Source organism: Cottoperca gobio, chromosome 22 (genome assembly GCF_900634415.1).
Source record: "Cottoperca gobio chromosome 22, fCotGob3.1, whole genome shotgun sequence".
In the NCBI taxonomy this organism is placed as follows: domain Eukaryota; kingdom Metazoa; phylum Chordata; class Actinopteri; order Perciformes; family Bovichtidae; genus Cottoperca; species Cottoperca gobio.
In genome coordinates, this window is record NC_041376.1 from 15,178,556 (window position 1) to 15,206,479 (window position 27,924).

A 27,924-nucleotide genomic window follows, 5' to 3' on the forward strand; every position below is an offset into this window, starting at 1 on the left:
TCATTTCACAAGTTAGTAGCCCATATATGTTCCATATTTGGACATCTTGGCTGTTTGCTTATTATGTCTTTTAAATATATGTTGTCCTTTTTATGGTGCTTTAAATATGGCATTATGGGATGTAAACAAGAAAAAATAAGTTAAACGATGTGACCCTGGATATTTCACACACAGAAGTTTGCAGATAAGTTAAAACATATGCAGTTGTTCATTGTGGGGCTAGCTTTCAGTGCAGTAGCTGTGTGTGTTGGTTGAATCAGTGGCAGTGTTTAATGGAATGAGTGTCCAGATCATGAGAGGAATCTGGTGTTTGAGTGCAGGATGACTGGTGAGTCAATTCAGTGGGGGTTGGTGTCATAGTGTCTCCAGCTTGTAGAACTGATTGCACAGCATGGTTTTGCCTGGTAATGACTGTGATAAGCAGGCACATTTCTGTGGCAGCCTCCTTTTGAGCTCTGCATGGTCTAAATGTCTTAATGTCTTTCACCCCTCGCCCTGTTCACGGCCCAAAACAGTGGCCTGGTTGGACTGAAGTTAGGGAGGGAAAGTGGAGTCCCATTGTGTGGAATTTGCTGCAGTCAGGCTTTGTGAGGCGCTCAGTCCCTGCTGCATTATGGAATGCAAATCCAGAAATCCCCAAAGCTTCACTCATTTGCACAGGGAGATTTGGCCCAAGATAGTTGTTGAAAGGAACTCTACTGGCCCCTTCCTGTGCCCATCCAAAGCAGGACAGCTGGTGAATTTGAGGGAACACTGGTTCATATTTCTTTTAAATTAGTTCCAAAAAATTACCTTAAAGAAATGCAGAATTCTGGTTATTTTAAACCTGGTTCTTATTTTAATAGTCATATTGATAATAAATAATGATTACATTTTTAAGTGTACTACCTTGCAGAAATCTTTGTACAGCCACTTTGATAGAATATTGTTCTTCATGGAGGGCCATTGCAACTTCTAACAAATAAACAAAAAAATCAATTGAAGCACATGTTGTGGTATCCATTCATGCAGTCCAGTGCATTTACATTCAAAATGATCTGGTCTGTGATATGACTTAAATGAGACGAAAGACCATCGGCCACTAAAGTAAACTAATGAATGGACTGTTGTATCCAAGTGTTACTGTCTTAAAGTGATGTAACGTTTTAGGTTTGTCTGTCGTGTTGGTCCTGCTAGCACTGCGTAGTACATTGGCTAAGTGACGTAAGTTTAAGTGACAAGTAAATAAGTAACTTTAAAAAATATATATGCTCTTGATTAACTGGCATGTTAGTCAGAAGTCAGACAAAAAAAAGGCCAGCCCAACAATGACTGGAGCTGGATTGTCTCTGACGGCTATGAAAGAGAATGTAGAAGCTTTTCTGAGAAAATACATCATTATTATACATCATACATTTCATTATTATTTTGAAATGCTTAATAAAAGTGCTTTATGCATCACCATTAATTTGCATGGCCACTGAGCAAATCTAGAAGGGGTTAAGGATATGATTTTGATAGGCTCTTGCTGTGCACTAGCACTTCCTTGACAAAAACAAATCCTTGGTAACACAGAATGTGCTTTGCAGAGAACCATCCCAGCCATGTTTGGAGATCCTGGTTCACTGTTCCTCCAACCAAGCGAGGAGCCGGCCATGTTCTTGTTTAACTAAGAATGACTCACACACGCCCGAGAGTCCTTGGCAAGCCCACTTGGGCATGTGTCACAAAGCAAAATGACTCCCCTCACTAGAGAGGGAGAGAATGAAAGGAGAGGTCCACACATGGAACTCAGATGCTGGTTAAAGTGAGCAGCAGCCAGGTTAACTCGTCGTTCTTGCTCAGACAAGAATTTGGAGGAACCGCTTCGGAAATTTTCCTTGCAGCTATAGTCCTTATTTGAAGAGGTTGGAATCATATGATATTTGTTTGCTTTGTAAATACACAGATCAGTTCAATCTTAAAATATGATAAATACTATGGTTGCAGATACAGGATGCGGTGGCAGTGCCAAATAGTGTTTGTTGCTAGTGCTATGAGAGTGGATGATTATTAAGCAAGTGCACTCTAGCAAGTAATTTCTGAGCAGTAACACAACTTATACATAATCGCGATAGTCTGAGTGATCCAGCACATTAGTCAGCACCTACTTCAAACATTTGACAGCTACAGTTTCTATTTTCATCACTTTGAAACACAGGATTTGTTGGTAAAGTATTGTCTTGATCTATGAATCTAGTACTGTGCTCACATTGAATGGTGTAGGTTTATTGGAACTGCCTGCTGTTTTTGAATGAGACTAATATGTTTACCATAATAGTCTCATCCACACCGTTATGTGCAGGATTTAGTTGACACATATTGTTGTGAAAGTCTGTCTTCCACCTCACCTGTTCACTAAGTTACAGCTAGCATAGCTATCCACTTTTGGTGGTGCAACTGGTCACAGGTTCACTGGTTTCTGCAAGTTTTCCATCTGCTTTGTCCTCATTACCTTTACTGTTTTGTTGCTAGATTTTCATAGAAGTTAAAATCACTTGTACTGTGTACACATACTTGAGCAGCATCATTAACCTGTGTAGGACAACTAATTAACAAAATGCAAATGTGAAATAATGTAGAACAGTGAATAATAGATAGACTAGACATAGGTGATTTCCTGGTAGTGCCACACAGAACTATGGCTCTTCCCTTTTTTGTCTCGAGCATTATTTAACAATTTTAGAGGCTTTATCATCCTGCCAAGAATAAGATCCTGGTAGTCAATCATTTAAATGTGTGTGTCAATCTTCCGAGGTGCCTGGCTAAAGAGCCACAGGGTTGTTTATCATTTATTGTTTGTCACTGTTGTCCAAGCAAAAACTGACGTGATAATTAACTTCAATGAATCACTCATTGATTTGACAGCAGTTGCTAGGGTTACCAATTAGCACAAAAAGTGCTACATGGGCATTAAATACAGCACTCCCAAAATGTTTACTTTTGGCAGATGTAGCCTTATACTTTTCTTTCTCTGTATTTTTTCTGTAATGACATTGTGTGCTCTTTTGTGTTAAGAATGTATTGCTCTAAACTGATGTGAATCCTTTGCCTATTACATGAGGACTGTAAAATATAAGTGTTGTAGTAAATGTTTAAATCCCGAAGGATACATCCACAGAATGCTGGTAAATTTGTAAAGGCATCTTTTTCTCTTTGCTTCAGCCGTCCGTCAAGACTAAAACGGCTAAATTAACTCATTTTGAATGCTGGCTTAGTGTTTCTGTGTGTATAGGGAAACAGAGCTTGTCCAATCCCATTGAGGATTTGGTGATGTGTGCCACAGTGTCAGTTAAGTTAGGAAGACAACTTTTAGTCCCCTAACTTTCTCAGTGATTGTCCATGTTAAATACCAACATAGCTGAATACACAGCAGAGAAGCTGTCATTAACCTGGATTTATGTTGATTTTGTCAGACTGCATCGCCATGATTAAATAAGTATTTCATCACAGCAGCATGGGAAAGGCTGCTGATTGACGTGTATGGTTTAAGAGCTGCGATTAAATTATATATTGTATATATATATAATATATATATAAATTGTATACATGTTCAGTTGTCTTATAACAGAAACAGAAGAAATATTTAAATTAATATATATCAGACTATATTGAGCTGCATTAAAATACAGTATAGGTGACCACAGAGAGCAGAAGGGGACTGAACGGGCTGTTACTCAGCAGCGTAACAAGCTGTGTGAGAAGCCCAGTCACAGCGGGTATTGTGAGGCAGCCAAGTTAAGAAGACAACTTTCTGTCCTCCTAACCCTTTCTGTAATCACACATTTTAAACGTGGATGTAGCTGTTCATACTGTACAGCACAGCTGTTGTCATTAAACTGTATTTATGTTGATTTTGTCAGACGACGTCCCAACCATGAAATAATGATTTATTCCGCTGGGCTGCCTGTCCCATTACTTACCAGATGTTGGCTGTGATGCACATTTTTTTGTTGTTTGCCAAGTGAGGAGAAGAAGAAGAAGAAGAAGAAGAAGAAGAAGAAGAAGAAGAAGAAGAAGAAGAAGGAAAATAAGAGATTTAGACCTTTTTTAAGCGAATATGGTATTTTAAAATTTAGACGGCTTAATGTGGAACTATTCTGAGTAGAGTTGCTGGCATGTTAAATGTGTATAGTAACACGTTGACCAATAAGTACTGTAATTCTCCTGTGTTGGGCCAGAGTTACTCTGTCCCTAAATCACCTCAGTGCACTCACTGGACCTACAGTTCTATCTCAGACACACTGTGCCCAAAACACTGCAGCCAGATTGTCAGCATTGTCTTTTCTAAATAGGTCATTCTAATTATTTTTTGAGAAATGTAAGGCTGCCGTATAAACAAAGGAACTCAATGATATATGTATGTCTCTTTCTAGCAGTAAACCTTCATTTTTATTTTTGAAATAATGTTCCCTTTGTCTCTTGGCTCTGTTCTTATCAGCATCACATGATAAATGATGTGTCTAAATGACACATTTCCTTGTTTTCAAAACTAAATCAAATGTTCTTTGGCTCTGCCGTCACTGTATTAATGCTATTACTGTCACATTCCCATAGCTCCTTCACTACTGAGCCAGGGAAGCTGTTCACTTTCAGGCTTTTTGTTTAGGCAATACCCAAATTAGTCTGTCAGCCTCTATGCAGGGTAGTTATCCTTGCTCTTTTATAGTTTCCTTTGGCGCAGTGCCATCAAAACACATTATGGGAGTTAACAGACTCATTTGATGTCCCAGAACAAATATCATAAAATGTTCATCAATCTGTGCACATATTTTTGTGACAACATCCGAGCGGTCTCTGGACGCTCAATGAACTATTTCCTGAGGAACTTCCCCTAAATGTCCTCCATACATGCTGCTGCTTTTCTCTTGTTCCTTGACTATAAACCATCACAAAGCAGCTTTATCGACCATCTTGTTTCTCTGACAAAGTATAGTCATTACTTCCTGTTTAATTGCAGTGAAACAATTGTGGAATGTTTGCTTTCATGCTTGCAACAGGAGCATTTGTATTAGTGTAGATCTTATAAAATTAGTATCATAAAAAAAGCCTTATTGCTCTGAGTGGGGGATGAAGTGTGATTAGTGTAGTGTGTTTGTGAAAGAAATGATTGTCTCTGGGCTGTGATGCATGTGAAGGGTCAGGTTTTGGCACACACACAAGGTTTTTATTAACAGATCCAGAGACAAAACAATCACTCAGACAAACGCACAGTTTAGTTCAGTGCCAGTGCGGCCATTCTTTGATCAAAAGCCACTTTTCAGTCTTACTTACTGGAAGCCTGAGAGCAATTGTGGGATACATCGGTGCTGATGTCACCAGTCCCAATATTTCTGGACACTATGCTCAATAGAGCCTCTCCTTATCTTCTGTTGACAGCTGATCCTTTAAACACCCACAACACTCTTGACCTTAATTATCCTTATCTATAAAGAAAAAGTAATCCCAACCATGAAAGTGAGACACACAGAGCAAAAATATCAGCAACCAACAAGGACAAATGGTTCAGTTAACAAACTCCCATTCAGCCACAGCAATCAATAGTGAGTGTAGTCAGGATAATAGCTATATATATATATATATGACAATATGAGTTGGTTAGTTTCTCTAAAACTTTGTGTAGAAGGTACTGTTTGAGCAGAGTTCAAGGTAAAGCTTTGAATGAATCCTGTGAACAAAGTATGACCCTTCATTTTACTTTAGACTTACCTCAACAGAAATGAGAAACAGTGCTTTCATGTATGCACCTGAGATGGGTGCTGCCTGAACCAGCATGTAGACCTGCCCTTCTGCTCCCCCCTCACTTTTATCTCACAGAGCTAGAGGTAGTTAGGCAGGACAGCCCCATGCCTCAGCTTGTTGGGGGAGTGCACTCTGCACTCTGGGCCTGTTGCCTGGAGAAAGGTGTTTTCCTCAGGGTGCTGTAGCTGTTCATCTCACAGTGATCCCTGATCTTTCCATGGAAGACCCTCAACCCTTTCTCCACTTAAAATGTTTTTGACAGTTCATTTTCTTAGTGCTCCAAATTCACCAAACCTGCACTCCTGTTTTATCTTTCTGATTGTGAGGTGTCATGGTTTGGTCGAAGCTGTTGATTCATTTCAAATTGTGATCAGCATTGCTGCAGTCTTATTTTGACATTAACAACTTAAATGACGTTTCTCACATACTGAAGGTGGTGCCAGAAACAACAATGGCATAGCTGTCTGAAGGACGTTCCACACAAAGCATGCCAGTTACAGAAAAGCTCTTTGAGTGAATTCTTGCACTAGCTCTCAGTCTATATGAAAGGAAGTCAGCATATGAAAAAGTTGGACTCACTCTGATTGGACCCATATGTGAAGGCTTTTACAGAGACAATGACCCATAAACATTTCACTGGCTATGAAATCAGTTGATTTGGTTATTTGGATGTCATTTTTTACAGAAATGAGAAAGTCAACGGTGTTTTGCCTCTTGTGAATAAAGGAAAATAGACAAGATAATTATGAAGCTGATGGATACATACAGAATGTAAATGACACATTTATGCTTGGGATGAATTTCATAGGAAGAAAGGTTGTGTTAGACATCATTTAACAGGCAAAAAGCAAAGGTAAAGCTGTTTTTCTTTTCCTTCAAGCTCTTCCATGATTCTCATCACCCTGGCATCTTGACAGGTCTGAGTGACCCACTCTCAGAGTATTTACTTTGTAAGGTTATTGGCTAACAAGAATGCTGGTCGTCGGCCCAAGCTCTTACTGGAGGAGTCGGGCTTTCTAGAGGCAAAAGCCTGATGTAGTTTTCCCTTTCCTCAGTGAAGTGATAAATCTGCTTTGTGGTTCCATTCAAATGATCTCTTCATCTCTTTGGCTGGACATGCTTTCAATAGATGTTTCTCTCAGGATGCCATGCTGCGTGAAAAAATGCAAAACCTTCTACCATGTTGTTGTAGGTTGAAGCAGCCCATAAAGACTTTAAATTGGTAGAGTGTGAATACTTCTAAGAATAGTGGGGGGCTGATACAAACAGTGTTTCTCAATGCACTCACTCCTAAACATTCTCTAAATGCTCCTCATATGAATAGCTGGTTCCACTTACAGAATATCTTGTAAAAATACATTTAGCAAATGGCTTAGCTGAAGATCTGATGACTTAAAGCCTAAGTTCCACAAACATAACATCACTGTTCAGATGACAATTTTGCACAACTAGTCATTATGTGGCTGGTAATGCCACATGGGTTTAAGAATGATTTCACCTTCACAAGGCTATTTGTCTTATGAGGGTCTTTAGCTCGTCACTTTCATGACACGCTTAGTCATTCTTTGTAAGACCAAGAGTGATTAGTGCCATGTCAAACTATATTGTTATCATTACACAGACTCTTTAAATTAAGAAGTTAAAGGAGAAAGACATTGAAACCTGCTGACTGCTGTGACTAGCTTTGTTATTGTTATCTTTGGGGCAAATGTTATATAAATCTGCCCTCATGATTAAACGTTGACAAAGGCATTCTTGTGAAATGAGTAATGTGTCCAATTATCCTTCGGGATTATTATGTGGAAGCTCTGCTGTGGACTTTTGTTCATGCAGATGTGTATTGCTTGCTTTCTACACACTTGAAATCTTCCAAGTATAATGTATTTATGTAAAGCTTTTCTCCATAATATACTTGATACTTTCCTTAATATAAATATATTTCCTTTTGTTTTACAGAGACCTGAGGTTCAACAAAATCAAGGATTTACAACCAGGTTCCTTCAAACGATTAAAGAACCTCAACACACTGTAAGTCTTTGTCTGTACTCTGGATACATGATTGTGAACTTTAGTAGACATATAGTAGAACTTCTTTTTTGGTATGACATAGTTTCCTAAATAATATTTCATAGTAATGGCATCTTGTTAGTAAGAAAAGTCAATGAACTTAAGAAGACTACTACTGAAAATTAATCTAGCCCATTTCCTTAAAACAACACTCTACAGAATGATTGCCACTTCCCTTCACGTCTTGTTTGTATTACACACACACACACACACACACACGCACACACACACACACACACACACACACACACACACACACACACACACACACACGCACACACAGAAAAGCAAATTCTTGCTCTGTTGCTCTGCTGTGGTTTCACACATGTAGGTCAGCTCGTAATGTATGAGGAATTTATTTTTCCACTTCCACCCACAGGGGCTTTTTAATCATATGTCCAGCCTGCTAAATGGTGCATTGCTAAGCTAATAAAGCAGAAATGTTCCAAGTTTTTGTGTGGGCAACCTTCTTGAAGATTTGAAGAAATGTGTGCATGCTTTAGTTTATGTAGCCATATCAGTGTTTAGACTGTTGACATTGTTGCGATGCTTTCTCATCCATGACTGCTGTAGATAGTGCGAAGTAAGGTCGAAGAAATATGCAAAAATACAGAGTGAAACTTTTAGCAAAACACTAAAACTGAAGATGTGTAGATCCAGTATTCATAGTTAATAAAAGTGGTTTAGATTGAGTTTCGAAGTGAAAAAAGTCCCCTAAGGCAGGAGAAAAGCCCAGCTTTTCCTATCAGCCAGCCATGTGGACTGTTGAGGGTTTATATCCTGAACAGCTCTTCAAGGTTTGAGGCTGCAGTTCCACAGAATGAACAACAACACATCCTAAAGTCTTTGAACTACAGTGACATGTCCAATATTACAATTGTACAGACAGAAATATGTCTGTAATGTCCGTTGAAGGGGAGAGCAGGTTGTGTTCTCCCAAGTTAGCCTATGAGAAGGTGTCACTAGATTTGAGATCAAAAGCTTGTAGTTTTTTGCAAGAAAACAAGAGATCACAAACCATTTAGGAATTACAACTCAAATCACAGGACTCGTGATTACATATAAAACTGTGGAAGTAATCTTACCAGATGACTTTCAAAACTCCTCCATATTCACACTGTCCCAGAAGTCAGAAGGCAACTGATGCAAACAACTGAATTATATTATACTGCATCTTGTCTTGAAATAGCATGGATTTTGTAACCACACAATAACCCCTGTTATCTTTCCTTCACAGCCTCCTCAACAACAATCATATACGAAGGATCCCCAGGGGGGCATTTGAAGACCTGGAAAACCTCAAATATCTGTAAGTTTTTCTTTTGAGGTCCAGTGATAGAGTTTGAGACAATGTGGCAGAACCTTTGTTCTGTCAGAATATTAGGCAAAAAGGTCACTGTTAAAGGAGTTCACATGTGTTCAGTCAACTGTAGAGGAAGCATAGTGAAACATATCTTACACTGTAAGACAGCTGATGTTGCTAGACTGCTCTGTTAGTGAGTGTATCAGGGCAGTAGATGGAAAATACATCAATGAACACTCTCCCTTTGTCTGAGCCTCTGTACTTATGTGTCTGGAAGTCTTGACCTGCAGGCACAGCTGAGAACAGATTGTTTAGGCGTGTGTTGCCTCAAGGTTTCTGTGGAATTGCTAGTTTGCTCCCTTTGTTAGTCACTTGCATTATCATCCCACTGGCGGCAGTGGTGGTGAGAGCACTGTCTGTGCTCACAGTTAGATATTGTCTGATTTCCCTGATTGGAACTCAGAGAACCTACGTAGTATGTACGTACAGTGCTCTAATACGTTGGGACAAATCTTGGAGCTAGTGAAGGGTATATTTAATTTGCTTTATATGGTTTTGTTTGTGTTTGGGTGTGACTTTGTTGTCATGTTATCATCATTTATAGATATAGCCTACAATCACCATGTGGGAGACACTGTTTTTAGCAAGCATGCTCACCCTGCTAGAATATAAAAATTTAATGTAATGCACACTGAATGAGTGTGAGAATTTCAGGTCAACTGAGGGATCACCAACGGATAATACATCTCTCTTCCTCTTACTGACACCCAAACGCAAACATACATTCCAGGCATATATCCTCACTCTTCGTGTTGTAATTAAATCCTCTAGCTATTTAGTAACTATTTTAATTACAATGCTCCTGTCACTTAAAAGCAGAGTAGATCTAAAGCCGGCACCATTGCCTACCCTTTATGATTAGGGTAAGGTCTCCCCCCACCCTTCTCCCTTCCCACTGATTCAGTGTTCTTTAGCTAGAGGGCTAGATTGTATCTCCCATCTCACCTCTTCACTTCCTTTGGACCCCAGTAAAGTCCACTCCCTGTCGTCTTTAATGTCCTCCAAACCTAATGGCCCAGGCGGCTGTCTATACGACAACCCCCATCTCTTTCAGTTCCCCCTCCATAAACAAGTCAAACAGAGGTCAACGTGCCTCTTTGTGGGAACGCTTGACTGTTTATTTTGATCTTTTTCTAATTGTTCTGTTGCATTACATCGATCTGGAATTATCTATCAGTGTATTTCTTATAGGAACACATATTTAGTTATCTACTTGCATCAAAGTACTTTAATGTAAGTTTCCTTTGGTACATGCTGTATCTTTCCTTAGTATGTATAGCTTTTGGTTTTATGAATGTTAATATAGATCATTTAATGAAGTGATCAGCAGCACTCAGGGAACATCGACCTGCGTCTTAAACCAAAACACAGTGATGAAGGAAGTGAGTGATGTTTTAATGTGTAGTTTCAACAAAACATATTGTCACTGAAGTAAACACATTACACTTAAGTTGAGTTTTCATTACCATCATCAGTTTGTACAGAAAAGCTTTGCATGGAAATGTAATAATAGTTTTGGTTTGGTCACTAATAGTTTCTAATTAGGTCATTTGGAACATGAATGAAGTCATTGCTCTATGAATGTCACTTTCTTACGTGTGGCTTTTAACTTAATTGGTTTTAATCATTTGTCATATTACACATGATGACGTTGTTTATTTTTGTATAAACCTTTCATCTTCCATGGTCATGGTGTCATTTACACAGACAGGTTCTCGCACTGAGAAGGACATGCAGTGATATAAAGAGGATGTTTATTTTTCCATGCATTGCGTCACTTGTGCTTTGGGGAAATCTATATCTCTCATCATGTCTCATCATGAGTGCAATGGTGGAAAGTGATATAGTGAGATGGGAGATTAAAGGGCAGACAGCTTTAAGACATTGCTTTTCTAGTATCACATTTCTGTAACATGTATGATGGATGGAATACACGCACACGTCAAGGGGTAATTGTCTTTCAGTGTGCTGAAATGCCATATTGATCCTGTACAGGCTGTACATTACATCAGTCCTTTTCAAGTTTAAATGTTGAAGTCCCTGATAAAATGGAGAAAAGATTTGACTCAAAGAATCTGTGTTTTATTGTTTGTCCATTGATGATTTGATGCACACACCATGTTAACAGCTATACATTTTCTCCTGAGGTGTGCACATCTAAACTCTGATTTTGCAATGTGAATGTTAACTTATACAATCAGATATTGGAACTCATTAACTGAATGTAAAATATTCCATGAGTAATATAGATATTTCATTTATCTGGTAAAAGTCTTATTGAGTGTCAAATTGCTTTATTGTTGCCTGTATTGACTTGATTGCTGTGTAATATTTGGCACATTTTACTGTAATAATGAACACTACATACAATTATCTGTAAAATATTCCTTCACACTGCATTTTTCACTGCTTTGGAATAATAGGGTATGTTTATGTTCTACTTAGTCAAGCACACATATGTGAAATAACTGTAGATGTTATGTCGATGAAACAGGGAAATGTAGTGCATACTTCACTAAATAAATGTAAGTCTACAGTAAGTATACTGTATAAGCAGCACAACATGCACATCATTTTAAAATGGTGACGAAACATTTGTTTTGATCAGATCCCCTCTACTTTCTCTCATAATAACCAGACAGAATTCAGATGATCCTGTGTGAGTGTGTGTGTTACTAATGTTAATGATTATCTCTCCTTTCAGCTATTTGTACAAGAATGAAATCCAATCAATTGACAGACAAGCATTTAAGGGGCTTGTCTCTCTTGAGCAACTGTAAGTGACCAACTTCCTCGCCCACCTATTCCTCCTGCTCGACCAACTGCTATTTCTCCCACCTACTGTCTCTCCGTCTGTAAAACACCTTTATCCTCCTCCCTCACCCCTTCCTGAGAGATTGCAATAAACAATTCATGAAGCCTGGTAAGGTCTACATGTCATATGATGCAATAGTGACAGGCATGTCACAGATGTTGGCATAACATGTTATATATGCTGTATAACATGACTGTGTAGGCCTTACACAGGTGTCATGATAGCTCTGTTCACTTAGTTTTCATTACAGTGACACCTTCCACCTCCACCCCCTACGTGCGCCCCTCTATCCACTTTTCCACCACCACCATGCATGCCGTGTGTGCACCCAACCTTGTGTCCCGCGCTGACCCTTTTTGAACCTTTTGCATGAGTCGCATGTCTTGTGGTCAGGAAGACAGATATTTGCCACCCCCATGCAAAGTTTAAAGCATGCTATCTAGCCTTGTGCTGCTAGTAGTGCTAGCAGTGTTGTGCTGGATTCAGAGCTTCTGTTTCAGAGAAAAGCTTGACTTGCTTCCTGCTACTGCAGAAACTACCCTTGTGCTCCAATTTGCTATATTTGCTGCTCTTAAGTGTTTATTTGTGAGTACCCTTCAGTGCATTATGTGTGTTAAATCTGTGTGATGAAATTGAATTGCTTTCTGTAAGTCTTGAGACCCAGAAACCTATTTGCTGCTTTTAGAAGAAAAAACTGTTGTATCTTTATACAGTTGCAGGTTTGACAATAATTTAGTTTTAGAATTGTTAGAATTGTTTTAGAATTTGAGTGATCACTGTCAGCAGAAATAATTATTGTAGTGTGTCGATAAGCCAGTGTGTCATTATCACAACCAATATGGCTGATATGCACATTTCTTTGAGTAGATTAAGGTTTCTGTGCTTTTGTAGGAGATGATGACTAACTTCTCTGTAACTACAAAAACAGAGAACAAATGGCCAATTCACCAAGTCAAACCAATTCCAACATCAGGCTCCGTGCCTGGCAGCTGTTTTGAGTTTTGCTGTAATAATGAAGGGTTTTCTAGGTGGGTGACAAATTCTGAGCCAGATTGCATATACTTTAATAGTTCTTCTATTTCAGCGCTGGGCAACAGAAGCCTGAAGTCACATGTTTCTATGACCTATGCACTTACATATGACCCACCCACCACCACTCATCTGTTGTGTGTTATCAGCATGCCAGTAGGGTTGTTAGGGATCACACAGGAACACAGCAACACGATCACCTGATCACAGCATGCTTGCAATTTAGGATTTTCTAGTCCTCTTTACACAGTTAAGACCATGGCTGATTGATTTCATGTCATCTCTATCTAGACTTGTAACAGCTATACTGGATCACAAATAGTTTTGAAAGTGTACCAAATTAATTGGGATGCTTATTGATCATAGAGGGAGGATTAAGTGGCTCTAAAATGAATGTACTGCTGTCTTCACTAAACCGTTCTGTCTTTTATTGTTTGTCTGGATTGTGTTGTTTTTCTGTTCAGGCTCCTCTACAACACACATTCAAGGCAACATCCAAAGACATAATGTTGGATGTCCAGTAAAGCAAATAATTAACATTTGAAATATACTTACAGCCAAAACTAAAATTGATTTTCTTGTGTGGAATACATCTAGAGGAATATTATGAGCTGCGTCTGTGTCTGTCTGTTTTGCTGCTGCAGCTGCTTTGACTGTTGCTTTCCCCGTCTAAACTAGCAGATTCCCAACTGATTCCTTACAGTTACCTTTCAGCTATCAGTTGGATTTCATTTCCCTAACCTTTTATTTGTTAGCATATGGTTTGATTTATGTTTTCTCAGCTCAAAGGCTTTTGGGGGCATAAATTATGTTTGCATTCCATGAGATAATCGTTGTACTTGCTTTTCACCTGTGGGCAATCTTCATTTCAAACTCAGGCTTCAGCCACAGATTGTCAGACCCTGTATATCAACTGTCTAAGATGAATGCCCGATGTGCAAATTCCTCCTGTCTTCATATAGAGCTAGATATCACCTTTTTTAAAACTGTTATTTCAGTAATATGAACTGTCAATGATGGACGGGTATACAGGAATGACTGGGGAGCACTTCAGCATTGTCATTTACCTACCTCTTAGAGCCCATTAGGAGAATTCAATTATATTTAGTCAGACAGGGAGCCCTAATCAAGTGTCACTGTGCTTTGTCTACACTTTGTTCTTCTCTAGGTACCTGCACTTCAACAACATTGAGTCTTTGGAACCAGAATCATTCACTCACCTACCAAAGCTGGAACGACTGTAAGTTATTCCTGTTGGAACTTTTCACCCAAGATTTCTAAAAAGTACACGTTCACCCACAATCCTAAATAAAAACCTTCTCTGGATGAAAAAGCAGATTCAAATGTAAATGCTGAAATAAATTAATGGATCCAATGGTAATTAGCATGATGTACTTGGTATTGGAAAAGTGTCAACTCCGACTTTGCTTAGCATGACATTGGAATGACCTGCTGCAGCAGAACGTCAGCTGTTGTATAAATCATTACAGCAAATTGCCTCCTACCAAGACTGATAGTCCTTGTATAGTAATGAGATGGGTTTGCTTCAAACAATCATACAGTAATGATAGCAGATTCTAAAAGTTGATCCCTTACTTATATATAGTTCCCATGAGGCTAGTTTGTCCTGTTACAGCTGTGAGATGATGCAAGTGTTCTTTTCACTCTGCAGTTTATTTGTTGAACAGACAACTCTAGACCTATGTCAGGAAATGTATTGGGTTTCCATTTTTTTCTAATCATGCTGCTTCAAAAATACTCACATTGGGACAATTGGTCAGACCAGGGGGACTGAATGACATCACAACTTTCAAGCCAGAGCCCTGGATTGGACTGCAGGATTGAGAACACATCTTGGCCTCATTAAACACAGAGCTCAGCTAATTACAACCACAGATAGGAATGTCACTCTCAACATGGTGTTCATCGCAGATCACAGTAATATTTATCACTTATATTTTAATGGGGTACTCTGTATGAAAGTTGTAGTTAAACTTCAATCATCCTTATTTACTAGATGTAGAGTTGCATGTGAAAGGTCATCTTAAAGGAGCAATGTGTAGGATTTAGCATTTAGGAGCGAGGTTGCAGATTGAATACTGAATACCCCTGTCGTAGAAGTACAGTGGCCTTCAGGTAACTTAAAAGGCTTTCTCTATTGTCACCATTAGGTTTGTTCATTCTGAGCTATTGTAGAAACATGTCGGACTCCGTGGAAGAGGACTTGCTTCCTATGTAGATATGAAGGGCTCATTCTAAGCTAACGAAAACACAACCTTTCTTAGTTTCAAGTGATTATACACTAATGAAAACATAGTTACGAATATTGTATTCCATTTATACCAATTGGTCCCCCTAAATCCTACACATTGCTCATTTAAATGTAATAGTGAATTAATATTGTTGTCCTTGACCACAATTCTACATAACCATAAAATAGTTTCGATAATGACGCTGTGGTTCTCTTCTGGACAAACTGCCATAAGGTTTTACATTTAACCTGTTAGTCCCAAGCACAGCCTGCGAATGCTCTGGATATGGACTTTCTTGACAACGTGCAGATATGATGTCGCCTCTGCTTCTAAAACTCTCCACCAGATGTCTAAAGGTTAAAGAAAGTTCTGTTAAATTCCTGCTTCATTGTCCCTGTTTATGGGCCAGTGGCTGCCTAGTATATCCATACTGCCCAGTCACTGGAGAGGGAACGAAGAAGGAGGACACCTGCAAATCATGGGGGAAAAGGGGAGGGAAGGAATTCCCAGATGTACACTCTGAGTGGCTTGTTGGGGAATATCTCCACGGTCACGGTCAAAGCAGTCCCTGAGGTGAAGTGGCCAGTGAGCATATCTGTAGATTGGTTCCTAGAGGTTGGGATAGAAGATGAAGAACTGCATCAAAGATTATCTTGATTTAGTTGTTTAAGAATTAATAGTTTTAGGGAAAAGTTTCCAGGTTGTCCAGTTGAGCATCATAGCATGTCTGGGAAGATGTCCCATTTGGAAAATGAAATATGTTATTCATTGCCAGCTGCATAGCTATAGCTATCCATACAGTGATACTGTTAATCATCTTATAGTTTTTTCTCTCTCTCACTCAGGTTTTTACACAACAACAGAATCACCCAGCTAGTCCCGGGAACCTTCTCTCATCTTGAGGCCATGAAGCGATTGTAAGTGAAAAGCAACTACTAAAACAGCTGTGTTAGAATGCATGTCTCTTTCAATTTCTGTAGCTTACTCCCATGACACCCATAATCAAGTGGGGCCTGTTGTCCGTTACGTGCCACGTAACCACACTACACTGTTCTCACACTTCTTTGGCTGCTAGGTGGTTTTTATCACAAGGCTCACAGCCCAGTCTTTCCCGTAGTTAAGAGTTTTGAGTCAGCTGCAGAGTGGATTGAAAAGGACTGTGTAGTGTAGGGTATGATGAGAAAAGCAAAGAAAATTAAAATTGTAATATCCATCTTGCACAAAAGATATTTAATTTTCCCTGAAATATGAGATTTTGGGGTCTTACAACATGAGGCTGATTATCTTCAAACTCCAACGTCCTCCAGGCAACAGACAGTGAAGATCAATCAGCAGTTTGGCCTTATCCCATTTATTTCTCCGCTCTTCTCTCTGCCATGAAGGCCCCTTTCAGTATTTGTTAGATCATAGGCCAGTGCTTAAAAAGACACTAAGAGAATCTGCAGTAACCTCGCATTAACTTCACTCTGATCATGGCTTTTAGTGTTGGAGGAAAAATAAATATATAAATGATAGCTTAGACCCTGAAAGGTTAAGTGTGACTAAAAATCTAATTTGTTCATAACACACTATCAAAAAGAGATTCACAAATGTAAAAAATTGCCACTTAAATCTTCTGAAAAACCATGTCAGGGATAATGGACACATTGTAGTGGAACTGAAAGCTGGATCAGTCACCAGAAAAGGAGGCCAAGCAGAGAGTTTCCCACGGCAGGAGGAGAGTGTCTTCCAATATGGCCCTGCTGAGCCCCACTGGTTGGACTGAACCGGGCCTGGCTATGCCAGACCAGTTTTAGTTCCACAGCTACCTGTGTCATATACAGTTTGCATTACCAAGGATTACATGCCCATTTCTCACTGTGCATGTTGTTTGTGTGTTCAGGCGACTGGATTCCAATTCATTAAACTGTGACTGTGAGCTGCTGTGGCTGGCTGACCTGCTGAAGCAGTATGCTGAGTCAGGCAATGCCCAGGCTGCTGCCACCTGTGACTACCCAAGCCGCCTGCAGGGCAGATCGGTGGCAACACTCTCCGCCGAGGAGCTCAACTGTGGTACGAAGAAAATAATGACACTTTCCACTAAGCATGACAATTCATTTATGTCATGGCATGTTTGTTGGCACATTTGAAACCAGGACAGCTATTTATTTAGACTAGTATGGGGATTCTGAGAATTGCAGGGTTTTTATAATTGGATAAGTTTCAGGTATATTGTCGAATGTAAATTAAAACTTGTTTTCTATTGCATTGCCATATCTCCACATCAGGCCCAGCTATAGTGGGAATTAGACACATTATATCTGTGGAGCCTTAATATGCTGCAACATTAATAACATAAAAAACATGTTCCTAAAGCACTCGTTATTGAAAGCCTTCTTATTGAAACTGATGTGTTTTAAATTAGGACAACTGTTGAAACTGGGAGTAACACATTTTAGGGCAAGCATACATGAAGTCATACACACATGGTTGCATAGCAGCTTGCATGTGGTGTACATGTTCTTATTCCAATACACACTCTCCTAACTTAAACCACAACTCAGTCTACATACAACACCTACAGCCTCCTGCCAGCAAATAGCAGGAATGCATAGTCACCCTGACTCACACGTACAGACAAAGATACAGGTGTATCCTCTCTTTGTGTCTGACGTCTGCAGGCACCCAGCTGTTTCACTCTTCACCAGCAGCTGTGTCTCTGGTCTGGGTGTCAGTCAGGACCTTTGGCCTCTCTTCACAGTCAGACCACCAGCAGATGGGTACACACACAGAACAAAATACTATACTACACTAAAACAACATTGTAGTAATTATCACTGATGAAACACAGATAACATGAGGGAAATGATCTATATGTGTGATCATAGGGTCTACCTGACCTGAAAGGGGAATCAGCTTTTATAAAAACATCAAAGACAAATATTGGGCAAGGGCGCCAAATATATATATTTAAATACGCAATATCACCCTTCATACCAAATTATTCCAGAAGTTGTAGTTAGTATCACTGATAATATATACTATTCGTAACCAGTTATCGGCTAACTTGAAAAACTATTTTACTTACTAATCCTCCAATTCAACAAACTCTTTCTCCTAGCAGCCTTAATTGTGCACTCCAAACAACAGGACATGGAGATAGGATTATATTCATATACTCATACTCGTATTGACTTCAAAACCTCTGTCCAGAAGGACTGTAGGGCAGTGACACACCATATGAAACAAAGTACCTTCTTGTCCACAAATATGCCTGCAGAGATCAGATCAGCTTGGATCCGTTTGTTAAGTCTAGAGAGAGTGATAAAAGTTCTGTGTAAAAATGTTTTACTGACTTGGATATTACTTAAGACTCCTTCTATATATTTCCAGACCCCCTTTCTCTCTATGCAATTATATATATATATATATTTATTTATTTATTTTTGCATATGAGCTGTTATGATGGTATAGGGAAAACTAATAAAATGACGCACAGAGACAAACACACAAATACTATTACTATGAATATGACATGTTTAAAATATAGACTTTGGGCGGAGTATTGCCTGCAAGCTTTGCCGTCCAAATGGAAGTACACTTAAGCACAGGTTTCAGTATATTGTCCACTTTTCACTGTAAGTCTGTATGGCAGATTTTCAGTTGGTTTCTATTACAGGCGGTTAGCTCCTGCAGTAAATCCAACTGTCTGAGCTCTGTGTTTCCTCCAGCTCCCACTGAATGCTTTAGTCTGAGCCAGGCAGGCAGCCTAGTTGGAAGCTGACTTTAACCCAACCACATTTACATCTCAGCTGCTAATTTGATAGCACCAACTTGCCCATTCTTGCTCAATGTTACCCCCTCTACTTCATCTGTCTGCATAGTAAGGCAGCATAGGAAGAATGTCTGCTTCAAAACATGATGGAAGCCATTCCACACTCCTCCCTCCCTTCTTGCTCTCCCTCTCTCCCCCTGTAAACGAGGTGGAACAATGCACAGCGGGTTGAGCAGCTGTCAAAACAGCCGTCCTTCTTGAGATGAAGTGCCACCTCCCTGCACAAGTGGTATCTGATGAGCCGGGCTTGCCTCCTCATTGGACCACGGTGAAGGCTAGGTTACCACAAACAGGATTTCCAACTGCAATTACAATCCCCAGTTAATGTCGAGTAATTTGCTGGTAAGAGACGAGATGGGCTAGTCTGAAGTTCAGAAGCTTTTATGAGTTTGGGTTTGGTTTACCTGCTGTTGTACACAGATGTACCCACATCCCAAGGATTGTTCTTTATGTTAGCAGATGGGAGAGAAGGGTAGTTCTGAAATGTCTCAGAGAGTGTGTGCTGCATGTCGACAGCTGATTGTTGGAACTTGACTTTCTATTGGGGCTCGAAACATGTGTCCATATTCCTTCTGTGTGTGTTAGTGCTTATAAGATCTTGTGTTGGTGGTATTGTGGTATTTTTAGCTCTATGAAGAACTTTGTGCTCTTGGAAACAATGGCTGGTTAATAATGTTGGGCTCTATAAACAATATACACTTTGGTTGTATATAATAGCCCACCCTTTGAGAAGTGTACAAATATTTTTGGTTAGTTACTGTGGCAGGGCAAATTAGACTATGGCGGGCCACCACAGTCTAGGTTACTAATGGGTTATCTTCCATGGCTCAGGAAACATTTCCAGAGAGCATAGTCTACTATTTGTCTTAATTATAGATGTCTGTCTGTCTGTCTGTCTGTCTGTCTGTCTGTCTGTCTGTCTGTCTGTCTGTTCAACAATTGTCGCAGCATACAGGCACATACAAATGAATGGACACCTGTGTATTATTATCTTCCCTTCCTTCTCTCTGGTCTTTTCCTCCAGAGGTACCCAGGATCACATCAGAGCCCCAGGATGTTGATGTAACATCAGGGAACACTGTCTACTTCACCTGTAGGGCTGAAGGCAACCCGAAACCACAGATCATCTGGCTCAGGAACAAGTAAGACACTTATGTCATTTTGTGTTACTTGGGGGTCTCAGTCAAAACAATAGCAAAATACTGAGTTTGCCATTATTGCCGTCAGCTTCTCCTGGTTAGGATTCATTCAGCCAAATTATCCTCCCAGGTCTCCTCCTCTCCATAACAAACAGACACGGTGATTAAAAACCAGTCACGGAATAAAACTGTTTAACGTTAAAGATCAGTGTTTCTCTGACGTAATTCTGCTTGTTACTCTGATAATTAAGATCCAGATGTCAGATGACATAATTAAAAACAACTTGTGCAAGTACAGTAAGTGAATAGACTGTATACATATACTGATTTATGTTTATTGGTTGTGATGTGTATACCTGTGCCGCCCTGACAGCAATGCTCTAAACATGCGTGATGACAGTCGTCTCAACCTGCTGGAAGATGGGACACTGATGATTCAGGACACCAGGGAGACAGACCAGGGAGTCTACCAATGCATGGCCAAAAATGTGGCCGGGGAGGTCAAGACTTCACAGGTCACGCTGCGATATTTTGGAGCCCCCTGTAAGTGGCTGCTTTTAATCTAATTACTGCTAATTACAGGTAACCTACTAACTACCAAAGCTGCATTGTGCAATATGTCCAGGCTAATTAACCTACATCACAGATTGACCTGGAAAATCCAGACTTAAGGCACTCACTGGTGAAAGGAGAATGTCTTGACAAAACTATTTTTCACTATCCACTCTTACGTCCACTCAGACAGTATTTGTCCATACCAACTTTAATCTACTGCATCTGTTGACTTCATGTTTAAGATGAGTTCTCCCGGTTTAACTTGATGTCATTGTGGGTAATACGGTACAAACTAGAATGGCACTCATAGAGCGCAGGCCTCCATCGAGGCCAATGCTGCATTCACGTGCGCCTTAGATGGTCTCATTTCCCGAGTTGGGAAGTCGTTGGGAGTTGGGAACAGACTTTGGTCTGTTCATGATCTTTAAGTCGTTATGTATGGTAGTTTATTGCTCAGAGCGTTTAAACAACACATTGATAGCTGTTTCAGGTTGTTGCAACTTGAGGGGGAGTTCACGTGAATTTTTCAAGTTGAGAACAAATTCTTACGATTTTTCCACACACATGAATGCAGGACAAGTGCCGTATTTTGCGATGTTAAAGTAAGTCATCCATGTGTTTGTGTTTGGATCCGTTCAAAATGTTATGGGTTCCTCCTCGACCCATGCAACACTCCTCCACCAAGTTTCATGGAAATCTGGCCAGTAGTCAAACAGTCAAACCGAGCCGAAAACATTACCTCCTTGTCGGAGGTAATTAGTGGTAGTTTACCATGAACACAACTTCATGTATATGTCTAAAAACATGATATGATCTCTTTCTGTTATTAGATCAGAGCAAGGTGTTACCCTTAGAGTTCAGCAGGTCAAATAACTGGGAAGTTTTACTGAGCCGTTAGCAAAGCACACTGGCTTTCATGTCAAATTGTCCTCCCACATACTTAAATATACAAGTACATTCTGTCCTCTGTCTCTGTTGCTCTTTCTCTCTAGCTTCTGCTGACATACATACACACTTAAACATTACTCACACATCAATCAGTCACAGTGCCAATAGCTGTCGCTGTGGGAGATTAGCACGGCTGTCTCAAGATGACCCAAGGGTCATCGCCAGGGTGATGGATGGACCTAGTGATGACCCCTTGTTAAGGAACAGTTTCTGAGAGCAGATGTTGTGCATTTCCTGTCTGTGTGATTGTAAACACCAGGCCTCTTGCTGTGTACATACTTCCTCTGACTCCACTGTAATCACAGGCCAAATATGGATAGGACAGGAGTGTTTTGTGATCCACGTAGGAGGTTGTTTTAGCAATATTGAAAGTCGCGTTATTGACAGAAATATACAAAGGTGATGTTTGTGCGTGAACTTGCCTTTCAAATGCACATTTCTCAATAGCTTTCTATTGAACATTTTGCCAACATTTATTAAGGTCATCATAAGTTTCCTAATACTCTGAAGTTATTCAAACCAGAGACCCAGATGAAAAATTACCTCTCAATTTATAATCTAACCCCATTCCCACGTTCTCCCCTCCCCTCTCCCCCTGCTCCACTAGCACGGCCAAGTTTTGTGATCCAGCCCCAGAACACTGAGGTGCTGGTGGGAGAGAGTGTGACGCTGGAATGTAGTGCCACAGGCCAACCGCAGCCCCGGGTCTCTTGGACAAAGGGCGATCGGACACCGCTGCCCAACGACGCTCGCGTCAACATCACACCCTCCGGAGGGCTTTATATCCAGAACGTGGTCCAGACTGATGGGGGACAGTATACCTGTTTTGCCTCTAATAATGTTGATACCATACACGCTACAGCGTATATCATCGTACAAGGTAGGAATCAGAAATCATTTGGATTTATACGATTTATTAATGAATAAGACAGGTTTCACTGCAGCACTGTGGTTAAAGTTTTAGTTTTTGATGTTGTGTTTTCAGCAATGTACTTTCCTTCAAACTGGCAACATGTGTTTTTTACTGCTATTATCCTGATTATTCTGAGACATCAGGACCTGTCACCTCACATCATCTTACCCAATATAAAGTGAATTAAATCAAAACAAGTCTCACCTCACTGTGAGGACAGTGCTCAATGACAGAGGTTTCTCCTTCTGTTCCAGACCTTGCAGATGTCAGCCCTAATATACCTAACATGTTTGACTATTAGTGTGTCACAATCATTTTGAGATTTGATATTGACAAAATAAATCTTAACATGGCATACATTACCAGTTGTGCATGCTTACTCTAACTGCCTTATCATCTGGACGTATGATATCTTTAGCTGTAATTATTGGAAATCAAGCTTTTTTTGCCTTCTGCCCCCAGCGATCCCACAGTACACGGTCACACCACAGGACCAATCAGTCCTGGAGGGACACACGGTGGACTTTCCCTGTGAAGCTAGTGGTTACCCCCAGCCGGTGATTGCCTGGACACGTGGGGGCAGTCCATTACCCTTAGACCGCCGCCACGTGGTCCTGTCATCCGGTACTCTACGCATTACTCGAGTGGCAGCCCATGATGAGGGCCAGTATGAGTGCCAGGCAGTCAACCCTGTGGGGATTGTACGCACAGCTGTGCAGCTCAGCATCCAGCAAAGAGGTAAGGGTGTAGGTAGGGGAAGCTTCAAAATGAATGAAGATGATGGGACATAATAATGACCATGTGTACTTGAAGCAACTTGATGTCACAGTTACATTAGGTTAGGCTGCAGTTAACTAGTTAACTTAAGTGGGAGAGAAGATGGAGCCATTTAGCTGCTGGTGAAGATCCACTGCAGTGGTTAACATGGTAGCAGCCAATCTGTCCTTAATTAAACTATCCCCAACGTTTAGTTTGTCTGCACTTCATTACAGAATCAAAATAGCGGTTTCCGTAGACATCGCATGGAAGATCGCTGCAGGCTAGGCTGCACTTCGGCACTCCCAAATGTGTGAATTCGCCATAAGACAGGTGGCCACAACATTTCTGTCTTACACAGGCTGTCAGTGTGGCTGCTGAAGGCCCTCTTCATACGCTGCATGTGTAGTGGAGGAGGGGGGAGTGGTAGGTGGTAAAATGAGGGGTGCATACTCTCTATTCACAGCTAATTAGTCATGTTCACACGCAAATCTTCTATTAACCTTTTACAATGCAAGTATACACTGAAAGATATATAGGTGTGTCTGTATCATCTTTATGTACAATGTACAGTAAATGTACAACATTGTATTATACTGTACTGTAATTCATTCTGCATATGTTTGCATGTGTCTTTCTTCTGAAGGAGGCATATATAAGTTGGTGTGTCTCACTACTTCTTTCTTGTGTGCAGATAGTTGTATTTTGTGTGTGTGTGTGTGTGTGTGTGTGTGTGTGTGTGTGTGTGTGTGTGTGTGTGTGTGTGTGTGTGTGTGTGTAGCTGAAATTACAGGCTTGACATAGCACAGGAAAGCATGGGAGTCTGTAATCCTGTGATGACACCATGTTTTTCCATGTAGTAATGGCTGTTAACATGGCACAAAGTACATGTTGCATAATGGTCCCCCACACTGTTAAAGTGTACAAGCCCACAACCATGCTGGCAGTGTATGATGGCTGCCTTAGTCTAAGAGGACTGTGCAGAGGAAAAGACAAAGCATTAGAAGAAAGTGAAAGCAGGGATTTACAGGAAGTGATTATTATTTTTTCTGTGGATGTGCAGTTTGTCTCCATTCCACAGAGGTTTCAGTATCCCTCTTAATAATATTCAATGTTTTGGAGCAATTTGGTGGCCAAATGGTTACAGCTCATGCCACATAGCCATAATGCTGCCAGTTCTGCCTCTTCAACTATCCAATAAAGGTGAAAATGTTAAAATTAAGAATAATATTTACTGTTTTTATTTAGCTGTGTTCACATCCCAGATTATCTGTGACATGGAGTGATATTGGTAACACATTGCCTGCAGCTTTGATGACGTGTACTTTAAACTGCAGTGAACCCTGTGTTTTAGAAAGTTCAACTACGATTTAAAAGCAGTTAATTAGTGTCAGACTGCTATGAAACTGCCTCCCAACCCACACTGTGTTTCTAAAACTTGTGGGATTTTCCCACCATGGCCAGGTGGCTGACTGCTGGCTGCTACATGGGAACCTTGAAGGAATTTAAACATGGTGTGTGGGGGGCAAACATCTAAACCTCTCCCACCCAACACCTCAGCTGCTATGAATCTTAGACTGTGTGTGTGTGTGTGTGTGTGTGTGTGTGTGTGTGTGTGTGTGTGTGTGTGTGTGTGTGTGTGTGTGTGTGTGTGTGTGTGTGTGTGTGTGTGTTTGGAGGGGGGGTTGTTAAGTGACTGCTGACCTACTCAATCTCTGTACCCAAATGGAAAACAGCTCTTTTCACTTCTTGTATTTCAAACAAAGACTTAATGTAAATGTGTGTGTGTATGGTAAAGTTCATCATTATAGATAGTGCTCATACAACATGTTAAATGGGGAAGAAAACTGAAAATAAGGTTATGAATTGCAGAATAGATTTGTTCCACTATAAGCAATTGCTCAATGCACTATTTGCTACCACATGAAGTAATGCATTATTTGCTTTAAAAAATAAAGTATGCCTTCATCTACCTTTGAGCTGTACACTGACTTTAAGATGTTTAATGTTCTGCTGAAAAACAGCAACTGCAGTGTAACACAAATACTGAGTGTGTGTATACAGTTCTATGGGCCTATGCAGGACAGTCAAAAGCAAATATGAGTCTTAGGGTTTTATGTCTGCTGTGATTAATCATACAATGCAGTTCACATGTACAATACTTTGATCACTGGTGCATAATCATTAATACATGTGTATGTGTGTGTATGTTTTAACTCATTCAGTAACGCCTGTTTTCACAAATGCTCCAAGGGACCTGACGGCGGAGTCTGGCCAGGACGTCCAGATTCCCTGCAGTGCTCAGGGCCAGCCACAACCTGTCCTCACCTGGAACAAGGTTAGATGATAAAGGTCCTGTTGGCACAGAAGTCAGGGGGTTAGACAAGTGCTTAAGTGGTTGAAAGAGAACAATGCAAAAAAAAGAGTCTGGGGCCAGGAAATAGTGTGAGATTACTTCATTTGTCATTATATGAATTAAAGGTGTAATATGTAACATTTCCGCATTAAAATGTCTAAAAATCACTAGACATATGTGATATGTTTTGATGAGTTGTGTACTTACATTACTGTTAACTTACATTACTGTTACAAAACGTGTCCAATTTTAAGACGGCGCTCTTAACATAAGTTTATTGTCAATTTTGTGTGGTCGCCTGTAATGGCGACGTATCCTCTTTGCGAATGCGTCAGCGTTGTGGTTGTCTAGCAGAAGCTGTCATAGATTGACCTTTTATCCAGTTTTAAGCCTTGTTTTTATCATACACTTTTTACACAGTTAAACTAGATATTTTAACCTGATGAATGATTTCAGTCATTGGACATCTGGATCTGAAGTTATCAGAGAAACAAGCTGAGCAAACATCGGTTGCAACTCAGCTCGCAGTTCTTAAGCTCTGTTGGTTGTCCAACACGCTGTCATAGAAACACAGATTTTTAACATGAAGCTGCTTTATTCAGTGTTATTGCCAGTTTTAATCAACGTTTGTTTTCGAGAGGAGCAGAGCTTTGCGTATAATCCGGCTTCCTGTCAAAAACGTCTTGAATGATGAACAGTGGAGGAATAAACTTCCATGACCTTGAGCTACTTCGCGACGTCTTTCATTATTATTTTGATTGAGAGACCCCGAGTGGCAGAACTTTACATATTGTGCGGTTAATGCTAATAATGACATTAAAGTAATTCAGTGATTAACAGGTTTGAATTATTCAAGCTGTAAATTCTGTCTAAAAACATCTGATGTAAACAAACCAGCTCAGTGGGCTGAGATAACGGGTCCCATCCACGAGGCTCTTTCTTGTAGTTTGATACACACCTCCACATGCTAGCTCTCACAGGGTCATGACCTCTACCCTTTGTCCCACCTCCCACTCTCCCTCTCCCAGGATGGTGTACAGGTGACAGAGAGTGGAAAGTTCCACATCAGCCCTGAGGGTTATCTAGAAGTGAAGGATGTTGGTACTGCTGATGCTGGACGCTATGAGTGTGTCGCCCGCAATCCCATCGGCTACCAGGTTGTCAGCATGGTGCTTAGTGTGACAGGTAAAACACAACTCATTCCAGCAGCACATAACCAGACACTTTAGCTGTTCATTTTTTCACTTTCTGATTGAAGGGCAGGGTCAGTTAGTGCACCATATTAGCGAGTAAGGAGTAAACCTGTTGCTTATAAATGCTATATGGTCACATGGGTGATGAAACCTTAGGTGAACTATGGTGTTTTGCAATATGTAAATCTGCTGTCAGATTGAAACGAACAATCTGACAATGTGTTAGCCTAAATCCTGAGTTAAGTTTAGATGTATAGTAATTATAATTATTTTGCACATACATATATAGCATTAACATACATTTCTTCTGCAGAAGACACAAATTTTCTGCAGCACTGTACCTCACACTCGAGGCGAATTCATAGAAAGATTGTGAGGCTTTTGTGGTTAATAAACTTGCACATAAGGGTTAGGGTTAGGGTTAGGTAAGCCAAAAATAAATTGTAATTCTCAAAGCACCCGCAAGGGGTGCAATGCACGCCATAGCACTGGTGCTTCTGTGCTATTTGCACATATTTAGATGAGGTAATATGCATACATTTTGGCCCTTTTCTATGCAAATGAGCCTCATTGCATAAACAGTCCAATTCACAGAGATCAGATCACGGAGTTACAGTGAAACTATTAGCGTATTTAGAGAGTTAGCGGTAACTGAAATGCATTCATACTAGACAGACTGGGATATTAAATCCCAAATGGGGTTCCCGTTTTTCCCGTTTAAATTCCTCACCTCAAGTTTTTAGGATCGCACTATGAACATTTAGTTTTATTTAATTTATTTATTTTCATACTTTTCCAAATGTATCCAAATTACACTCAGCTCCACTGTTAACTTCATGTATGTTAGAGCACAGCATGTAGTGGCACTGGGTTGTGTAAATCAGTTTATTCCAACTTAAGAAAACTGACTTAAACACAAAATGAGAAAGTGGAAAAGAAATGCTGTTAGTTATGTGGAGCAACC

General features: G+C 40.2%; 1 protein-coding gene across 1 annotated transcript in view; it reads left to right on the forward strand.

The window, feature by feature from the left end:
- pxdn (peroxidasin) overlaps positions 1-27,924 on the forward strand; it is a 49,686-nt gene that overhangs the window by 4,475 nt on the left and 17,287 nt on the right. The window contains exons 3-14 of the mRNA XM_029461204.1: positions 7,717-7,788; positions 9,065-9,136; positions 11,895-11,966; positions 14,203-14,274; positions 16,132-16,203; positions 17,169-17,338; positions 20,125-20,242; positions 20,613-20,782; positions 22,350-22,622; positions 23,118-23,393; positions 25,637-25,749; positions 26,796-26,952. Of these exons, the coding sequence (XP_029317064.1) occupies positions 7,717-7,788; positions 9,065-9,136; positions 11,895-11,966; positions 14,203-14,274; positions 16,132-16,203; positions 17,169-17,338; positions 20,125-20,242; positions 20,613-20,782; positions 22,350-22,622; positions 23,118-23,393; positions 25,637-25,749; positions 26,796-26,952 (1,637 nt within the window). The remainder of the gene's footprint in view (positions 1-7,716; positions 7,789-9,064; positions 9,137-11,894; positions 11,967-14,202; positions 14,275-16,131; positions 16,204-17,168; positions 17,339-20,124; positions 20,243-20,612; positions 20,783-22,349; positions 22,623-23,117; positions 23,394-25,636; positions 25,750-26,795; positions 26,953-27,924) is intronic.